General features: G+C 54.0%; 2 protein-coding genes across 2 annotated transcripts; one reads left to right on the top strand and one right to left on the bottom strand.

The window, feature by feature from the left end:
* Window positions 1-724: 724 nt before the first annotated feature.
* CSUI_003053 (eukaryotic porin protein) lies at window positions 725-5,798 on the top strand. Its single transcript, XM_068063251.1, has 6 exons — window positions 725-967; window positions 2,220-2,290; window positions 2,812-2,949; window positions 3,524-3,713; window positions 4,539-4,644; window positions 5,037-5,798. The coding sequence occupies exons 1-6, from the start codon at window positions 931-933 to the stop codon at window positions 5,365-5,367; spliced, it is 873 nt and encodes a 290-aa protein (XP_067924759.1). The 5' UTR covers window positions 725-930; the 3' UTR covers window positions 5,368-5,798.
* Window positions 5,799-6,194: 396 nt separating this feature from the next.
* CSUI_003054 (step ii splicing factor) lies at window positions 6,195-8,601 on the bottom strand. Its single transcript, XM_068063252.1, has 2 exons — window positions 7,974-8,601; window positions 6,195-7,661 (listed from the first exon to the last, which is right to left on the bottom strand). The coding sequence occupies exons 1-2, from the start codon at window positions 8,058-8,060 to the stop codon at window positions 6,843-6,845; spliced, it is 906 nt and encodes a 301-aa protein (XP_067924760.1). The 5' UTR covers window positions 8,061-8,601; the 3' UTR covers window positions 6,195-6,842.
* Window positions 8,602-9,058: the final 457 nt, after the last annotated feature.

Consider the following 9,058-nt stretch of genomic DNA (forward strand, 5'->3'; position numbering starts at 1 on the left):
AAGACCATAACAATGGCGCGGCAGATGTAGAACTGCTGCAGCTCGCGAGAGGTATTCATGCCGCCGACCTTGTGTTTATATCCTCTCGGTACTAGGCGAAGAACGGGCGGAGAGGCAACCGGTTCAAAAGCGATTGGGACAGTCAGCGTAGTCAAGTACGTAAAACGTTACAGGCCTCCCGACGACTTTGTTTCAGGTCTGTCCCGTCTCGAGTTTCGCTTCGCGACAAGACTGTGGCTCCATCGCCGGTGGCAATCACAGCTGTTTTAACGATTTGCCGGAATTGTACGCGAAGCTGTGCAGTGCCTAGAGGCCGACTACCGGGCATCTACCCGTCTAAGGACAAGCTTGGACGACGGCGACACGAGGAAGTGCAAGAAAGCTGCCCACATCGGCCTCGCCCGACAACGCTAGCGAGCCCGAGCTGACGACGGTCAAGGGGCTCTGATTACCGGACCTGGCTCGAAGGTAAACGTCAAAGAAGGCACGTTCTCGGCGGTTGCGCTCCTGGAAGTTCACATCGGGAACGGAAACAAGCAGGCGGGGCAGACAGTGTCCTCATCTTGTTTTGTCCGGGGTAACCTAACCTGTTCCCTGGATTTCTTTGCGGGCAGGATTGAGGAGTCGTCTTATACCCGGTACAGAGAAGCCCCACCCCGCCCGCTACTGCGCTACTCCCATCTGGCATCAAGTCGCCACGACTGGTTGAATAAGATCGCTGTTTCTTTTAACGAGTGACCCACGTATACTGCTCCGTCTTGGTGAAGCTGTGTTTTCCGTTTCGCTTTTTTCACCTGTCGTCCGATCCTGTCTCTGTTTTATCCTTCTCCCTCTCTCTAATTCGCGACTGCCCTGCACGACCCCGCTTCCGAATCTTCAACGCTCGCGACGCGGGTTTTCTCGTCCTCCTGCCTGCTTGTCTTGGTCAAAATGGTGCTCTTTAGGGATCTTAACAAAGCCTCCGTGGGTAGGCAAGTTCCAGCTTTTATATCCCACATTTCAATGCTACACGTAGCCGCTGTCGCTCGGTCACGCGCCGCGATCCTCATCTGTAGCTGTGCCACGTGGTTTGCGAACTTGCTTTTCTTGGGGATTTTTTGTAGGTCCTCGCGGTTGTGGTTCTTTGGAATATACTGGCGACCTCCCATAGTGTCGTTGAGTCCTGTAGGAAGGTCGTTTCAGCTTTTTAGTCGCTTCCCTCGGACTTCCGCTCCCAGTCTCAGCTTGGGGGAGTTCGTAGTGTGACGAAGGTGGTACAACTGCACTCGCAGGTTTTATGTAGTTTCCCTTCCGCGCAGGCGGGTTTGCTGAGGATCTTGTGAACGGATGTACGGTTTTGCTGCGCCGGTCAAATTGGTTGCAGACAGGCCAGTTGTGTCGTCTAGTGGCTACCTTTTGACGGAACAGCACGTGCATGCACCCGCCGTTGATGTTGCGTAGTTCTCTCGCGTGGGTGTATCTATCGCGATGGGATCTGTTCGTCGTCGCCGCTGTACCGAGAAGGGCCAGCCCTCGTAGTGCTCTGTCGATGCCTTCACCTGGACAAGGCAGGCGTTCCCTGCTAGCCGTGTACGCTGTGCCGATGTCTTATCGGGTTGCCGTTTCTTTTTGAGAGATGAATTTAGTGGTGGACACCAGTGGTGTGGATTTCTAGCGCACAGTGTTACCGAGCCAGGTCGGTGAATCTGTCCTAGTTCAGGTGGCGGTGCCGGTGGCCGCTGGCCTAGTTCATCGGAAGGTTCAGCAAAAGATCTGACTGCGTGCATTGCTTGGAGTGACTGAACGGCGGGGGTCCTTGGTTAACCATTCCGTGAGGAGCTACTGTCCTCTCTACTCTTAGGACAAAACGGGGATGGAGGGATATGGGAAGCAGACACACGTGTGTCTTTGGTTCTGTGGCGTGTTCGCGGCACGTGGCTGCACACGGGGGATCTGCATTCAGCCTTATGCGCAGATGCCTGGTTATTCCGAAGCTGACTTTGGGTGGTGGTGCTTGCGTCGGCGTACTGGTCGTGCGGTGTGCCACTTCTCTTGCCTCCGTCTCCTCTCCTGAATACGCCCAAACTTCACCGATAACCGTGTTGGAGTGATGTGGCTGGTTTCTGAACGTGGGCAGTCTTCGTAGCGGACATGCACGGAAGGGGATACGTGTTACAGGTGGCAAATTATTCAAAACACTCCAGGAGCGGCAGTGTCCGTTCTCTTTCTCTCGTGTGCAGACTTGTTGAACAAGGGCTACCCCCATGACAAAGCATGGGACCTGGAATATAAATATAAGTCAAAAAATCCCGTAAGTCGTGTTGTGCTTTTCGTCCGAACAGCAGTGTGCACCGTGTGCCCCTTCTCAAAAGAGAGACTGGGTTGGCTACCCCAGACCTCACGGCTGGAATGGTGTGATTGTGCTTGCTTCTGTTGGCTCTGATATGCCGCGTAAGACCGACTGTGTTGAGTGCGCTCGGATATAAGTTCATTTTTGAGACGTTGTGCGTTGCTGCACGAACTGAGGGAAGAAAGCCAGAGGGGTGTCCCCGTTCACTTGGGTACTGCCGTGTGATGGTGTCTCACACCTCGTTTCACGAGGAACTTCACTTTGAGGGCTAGCTCGTATAGGCATGAGATCAGCTAGGTGTTGCTACTGCTATCGGGAGAGACAGATGGTTCCGACAAGGTCTGCACATTGCATATGTTCTCTCAAGTTTCCGGCGTTGAAATGGCAGTCAGCTCCTTTGTCGTGTCCCGAACCTCCCAGCAGTTGTGTAGGTCTTGCAGTAAGTGAGGTTGGCAGTCCTGTTGAACTGCACTCTTCTGTAGGAAATCGTCAACACGGCCTCGGTCAGCCCTGGGGGCGCCTTCGATGCGTCGTCCAAACTCAAGTACTCAGTTAGCGATGTGACTACCGAGGTGAAGATGATGGCCACTGGCAAGTCTACCATTGACATCAAATACGCGGTAAGGTGGTGTGCCGGACAGGTGGAGAGATATGTTTGACCGGATGTTTCAAGCGCAGAGGTGCACACAGGACACGTAGTCCGAGCAGGGCACGTAGGCGTGTTGCCGGGAGTGCGCTTGAGCTGCCAAGAAAAGCCTGCGGATGCCAGCGTAGGTTCGCCCCCACCCATCCCATCCAGCGACGGTTACAGGAATTGCCTGTGTGCTGTAGCGTGTGTGTGTGTGCCATCCGTGGTGATACAGTATGTGAATGTCAGACACTACGGAAATGAGCAGTCGTATTCTTATCGCATAAATCTGTAACTGCGCACGTGACTTCAGGGGCAAGTAGCTTACGTAGACCGAGATTCTGCGTGGCGACGTCAAAGAAGTGTGCCCGTGTATGTGTGACCGTGGCTGAACGTGTGCTGCTCATTTCTGGTGTGACATTCATCAGATGCATGTTGGAGTGGTGCAGTCGAGTGTATAACGGAGCGGTGCAGTCGAATGTATGCCGGAGTGACACAGTCGAGGCAAGCAGCGGTGATGGAGTGAATGCAGGAGCTGCTGTGCATCCAGATGGGCGTTCTTGCAGGCTCCTAAGCTCACTGGTCTCACACTGGGAATGAAGTTTGACCGGCGAGGCGAGAAGAATACGAAGGACAGTTTGGACGTGTCAGCGGAGTATAGGCTTCCGACTCTTCACTCTTTTTTCTCGGTCAATCCCCTGTCGTCTTCTTTCAATTTGGCCAACGTCGTCGAGTACAATGCCTTCAAAGTCGGCAGTACGTACATAGCAGTAGTGTTGCTCCGATATTGGGAATCTGGGGAGCTTCGGGAACGGCGCAGGAGTTACTGTTGCGTCAGCCACTTACGTTGCCAGTCCGTACGAGCTGGGTTTCGCGGCCGGTTAGCGTCATCGACTTTTACCTTGGTTTTTGACGGGGCCACAGAGAATGTGCGGTCCAGGGTTTCAGGGCACTCGCACCTGGGTACTTTTTGAGTAGGGCGGTTATCAAGTTCTGAGTTGCTCGAAGCCGAGAGATCTGACAAAAAAAGCGCAGCGGAAGGTAGTAGGGTCTCCATTTGATGTGGTTCACACACGCGTTAGCATCCTTTGACGTATGCACCCTACAAAATAGAAGCCGAGACCGAGCTACCAGAACGGCAGCTAACCACCCCACCGACTAGGAGACGAAGACGTTTCGGGGACCCTCTTTCTGTAGAGCTGTAGACCAAGTGCTTATTCTTCCCTGAGGCTGTGGCACCTTCAGTTCGCTCCAGTTCTCTTAGCTCAGGCTACACAATGCGCGCAACGTGCTGAAGTCGAGTTCCAGTACGTGCAGCTGACCAGTCACGGACTGGCGCGAGGGTGCGCGTTGTGTCTCGCCTGGTGTAGGGGTCGGGAGACCGCTGGTCGGCAAGAGTGTCTTCTCCCGTTCGTTCTGAAAGGGAGCTGATTGGCGTCTTCTCGCTTGGTTATACACTGTCGCGTGGTTGCAAAGCGCTTGCGCGTAGTGACGTAACTGGAAAAATTCAGTGCCAGACTGATTTAACTGCCCGGCTGCTGAGCCATTCAGTTAACGTTGTGCATGTTTTTGCTGACGCAGGCGAGGTGACGGGCAAGGTGGACGCATCGTCTATGAAGTATGCGCTCGGAGCATCGTACACGGGCTTGGCTAGCAAAGCGGGCGAGTTTACTGTCTCCTTGAAAACGTGAGTTTAACGCGGTTTGAGTGCTCTTCAGCGCTCGGCCTGAATCTGCAGCTGTATAGGCATCCGCATATATATGTACCTGGTTTGCGTCTACGCGTGTTTCGTGTGTAGGGTCACCGGTTTGATCCTGTACGAGCTTCGACGGAGTGAGAGACAGTCCCGTGTGACTAAGTGATACTGGGACCTCTATTCTTTGGTTTGCAGACACGTGTGTTCGCCGGGGATTCCGACGACGTCTCGTCATACTGCGGGTGTTGAGGGATAGCCGTGTAGCAGCTCGGCATTGGACAACTTTTGATTGCTTTGTCCGCCTTGAGTTCTGTGTTCATATCTCCATGGCTGCCTTCACCCCTCGATGATTTGCGGTCTTTCATACGTCTACTTCACTTCAGAGCGCCGCACGGGGATGCGATTTTTGGAAGACTGATCGGTCACGTGCACGGAAAGACGATGGACACTAAGCCGACAGAACTTGCAGCGGAGGTGGACTACAACGTCTTGGACGGGCGCACGAACATTCAGTTCGGCGGTCTGTGGTATTTGAACGACCAGAGGGATACTTTCTTCAAAGCCAAGCTGTCTCAAAACGCACGAATGAGCGTCGCCTTGACCCACAAAGTCTGTGACTACGTTTCCGCCACGATCGGCTCCCAGATAGATGTCTCCAAGCCTAGCAACCCTGACGCTGTTAAGCACGGGCTTAAGCTCGAAATTTGTGCGTGACGCCTTGTCACAACCGCTAGACAAGGATGCGATCAGGGGCCTGAGGACTGTAGGGACTGCATTGGCTGCAGCGGGAAGGACGCAGTAGCGGTCCGTTTTACCTACCTTCACGGTTAAGCGGGCGTAAACCCGGAGCTGCACAGTACAAACAAGGGTGAAAGGGCATGACAGTGGGGGAGTGTTCTGTACAAGATGATGTATAGACAAGCCTTTCGTGATAATCCCTTGCCTGGTTTTTTTACGGCAACATCTCCGGAACGTGAAACTGTTCTGGGATGTGGATGCATGTCTCCGGTAGTAGTACAGCGCCAGTTACGCAGTTACTTTCCCACCTATTTTGGTGGTACCTGTGAGAGTATGGCTCCCAGATTCTTTGCGTGGAGAGGAGCGACGGGTCAGTTTTCCAGCGTGCTGCGCGTTTCGTTAGAGGCCTTGTCAGAAACAAGCAAGTGTAGCATTCCTGCGTAGTCCTCCGAACCCGAATTTCTCCGCGGTATGGTCTGTAACGTCCCGCTGAATCGGTGTTGGGGCTTGTGTATACCCGGCAATTACAGCGTGGTGAATTTCTTCCGGTTGAACTGGGAGTGTGGAAAAGAGGCTTACTGGCGCACAGTGCATTAAGGGAACTTCTCAACGCCAGCTTGCCAGGAAGCATCGCCGGAAAAGGCGAGACTTCTGGCTCAGATGTGGCCGAGAGGAGGCTTTGGCGTGTACGTAGGCGCGTAGGCGCTTGCCAGCTTACTGCGTACCCAGGTCCGCCTCGTGGCGGGGCCTGGTCGTCAACCGACGGAAGTCGGTGATTTGGCTCAAACAGCCGCCCACAAATGTGGGGTGGAGGTGTGCAGCAGTTCGAAAGTTCATTTCAGCGGGAAACGGCTATGCTCGGCCAGCGGGGGTGTGCCTTGTCTTCAGTTTCAGCATAGACACCCATCCTGTACACAACCTGCCAGTCAGTCTTTTTGAGAGCCCCGTACAGAACAACATCCGATGTCCGATTACTCCCGAGCTCGTACCGCTGCCGGTTAATATGCGCAGTTGCCAGACCCCCCGACGACCGTGATGCTTCGGCACCCCTTCCATCCACGAATTCAAAGTGTGTGGGAGTGGTGACACCTTGGTCCTAAGACGGGGTGACCACGTACTGACAGTTCAACCCCGGCAAAGCCAGGTGGCGTCCAACTGTAGCCAATAGTATTCTTTCGAAGCAGCTAGCACATGTGGAAGCAAAAGCGGCTCGAGAAAAAAGGCGTAGCCGTGCGAGGATACTGGCTACCAAACGTCGACAAAGAAGCGATTCTGATGCTCCTTCGTGTCACACCTCATAGCAAGCACCATCCATCGCGTAAGAGTTGACACCCGGGGACTGAAACTCGACGGCAGCACCACCCAAGTATGGCGACGGCTGGACGGCTGAGTGGGCATAACACTCGCACAACAATAAGAACTTCTCGTGTTACCAAAAAAGCCCGATCTTTTCAGTCATCTCCGAAAGCCTTCTGCTCTTTTAGCAACTGCAGAACAGAAGAAAGACCTCCCTCTCTACTACGGTGGAATGCTGGGAGAGCAGCTTTCTTCTGTTTGTTGACTCCCTCCCTCTGGCTGTCGACATCGCCCGCCTTCTCTGGAGACGATGGAGTCTCTGCCGTTTCACGAGGACTGCATGAGGGTCCGCGGCATGCACCACCTGGTGCAGCCTTACATCGCTTACCACTCGATGCGGCCGGCTCAAAGTGACTGCGAGTGTGCTGTTTGCTCTGCACTCCCTCATCGTTGCTGTTTCCTTGATGGGCGCAGGTACTGTTTTCTTCAGCGAGTTCCATCGAGCTTTCCCCTACATCGTGCTCTCGAGCCCGCTTCCGATGCTTGCGAAGCCGGCTTGGACTGGACGATGAAACTGAAGCCGAGGGGCAGTTCAGCTCACTCTTATCACAGACGCAACAGCAGGCAAAGCCCCACCTGCTCGTGGGTCTATCGAAAAAGGAACCCCAAACCTGCGAGTGCGTCCCCACGTAGACGTCTTCTCTATAGAGAGTACTTCTCACTGTTCCTTTCCTCAGCTCCGCTGCCCGTATCGCCGCTGCTCTTGCTGCTTCTCGCTTCCTTGCCTCGATGACTGCTGCTTTGCGAACCGCTTCGCCGTCTTCAGCGGAGTTCTTTTTCGGCTTTGTTGCCGCTGTGCCTTGACTGTACAAAGCCCGACGCAACTCCTGAATTTTCAGTTCCTCGGCACGGCGTTCAGCAAGCTCCGCTTGCTTCTTTAGCTCTTCTTTGTGTTTCTGCTCCGCCAGCCAGATCTACAAAAACAACGCGGGGTACAAGAGAACTTGGAGTATTCAGCAAACAAGACTTGGTTCCCCCAGTTTTTCGCATCTTCACCAGGCAGATACCCCTTTGAACCGCGAATCAGCTACAGAGTCCGAGAGGAGTTTTCTAGGCGCCGCACACAAACGCCCAAGACCTGAAGTGAACTATTAGGCAGCTACCGACGAAGAGCCTCCCAACCGAGATGGAGACAAGGGGAGAAGCCCGTCAGCGACATCGAAGCTGCACTACTATGGGTCCCTTAGACGCCCGACTCCGACACCAGCAATCGTAGAAAAGCTTACCTTCTCCTGGTTCTGCCAGTTAGCCGGATGGAAAGGCTTATGGTTGATGAAAGCTGCGGACTTCTGTCCAATCTTTCCAATCCACATGGTGAAACCCGGAAGCGAACACAACGGCCTAAACTGTGAGTACAGCACGGTCGTGAGATCGAACTCCGTTACTATGTCGTTGAGACTCTCTGAGAAAGGAAAAAGACGCCAAATCCAGCCAGAAACGTCCTTTACCGACTTGGGAGGACGGGGAGAAGGTGATGAAAGTCGCGGACGAGATTCATGACTCCCCAAAGAGAATGTGATGCGAACTCAAAGAGGGCAATGAGAGGGCGTAAGCTTGCCGGGCGGGAGGCTTTGGTAAAGAAGAAAAATGACTATAGTGATCCAACTAGTCGCTTTTTGGGGTGCGTAGAAGGCATGCAGCACAGGCATGCAATACACGAAACGCTCGAACTCCCCGTCTTGAGATTTGAGTTCGCAGCCGTTACCCGCGATTCCAACATAAAAGCTCCTGAGTGTTGTGCACAATGCGCAAACGTGGGAAATCCGCTCCCGGCGAGCTCTGAAAACATTGCTACGCCGCCGACTCCTGTCCGTAGGCCATAAGAGAACAGCGCCATAGCAAGTCGCCGCCGAGCAGGTGATCCTTTGTTGTATTCGCAAAAGGCCGGCGGCTTGTCAGCGGCAAGGACCGTCCATCATGCGGATGCGTCGCTGAGACGGTCGCACTATTTTCGAAGCAATACCTCGCTGCTGGTACATGCCGAACGGGACATCCCGGTGTGCCGCGCTCCGCCGTGAGCGAACCCTGCCGCTTCCGGCCACCACCACGGGCACGCACACACGGTTCACTACTGCAGTGAAATTCGGAGGGTGCAGATCATCGTTTTTTGCTAGCAGGACTGCTTCTTCTGTCCTTTTTCGCGTTTTTCCGTTGGCGGCTGTACGTGCTGCTGGACTGCGGCTATTCTGAGTCGCGTGCAGCGTGTCCGTGTTTTTTTTTCCTTTTTTCTCTTTTTTACCAAGGCAGGGCTCCGCGGTGGGGAGTGATGAGGATGTATGAGGGGAGGTTGAGAAAGAAGAAGAAGAAGATG

Source organism: Cystoisospora suis (assembly GCF_002600585.1).
Source record: "Cystoisospora suis strain Wien I chromosome Unknown contig_1318, whole genome shotgun sequence".
NCBI classification, from domain to species: Eukaryota; Apicomplexa; class Conoidasida; order Eucoccidiorida; family Sarcocystidae; genus Cystoisospora; species Cystoisospora suis.

Coding starts and splice junctions, on each gene's coding strand:
- CSUI_003054 (XM_068063252.1), bottom strand. CDS start 8,060: ATGTGGATTGGAAAGATTGGACAGAAGTCCGCAGCTTTCATCAACCAT. Junction 7,662..7,973: donor ACTGGCAGAACCAGGAGAAG/GTAAGCTTTTCT, acceptor TTGTTTTTGTAG/ATCTGGCTGGCGGAGCAGAA.
- CSUI_003053 (XM_068063251.1), top strand. CDS start 931: ATGGTGCTCTTTAGGGATCTTAACAAAGCCTCCGTGG. Junction 968..2,219: donor TCTTAACAAAGCCTCCGTGG/GTAGGCAAGTTC, acceptor TCTCGTGTGCAG/ACTTGTTGAACAAGGGCTAC. Junction 3,714..4,538: donor CAATGCCTTCAAAGTCGGCA/GTACGTACATAG, acceptor TTGCTGACGCAG/GCGAGGTGACGGGCAAGGTG.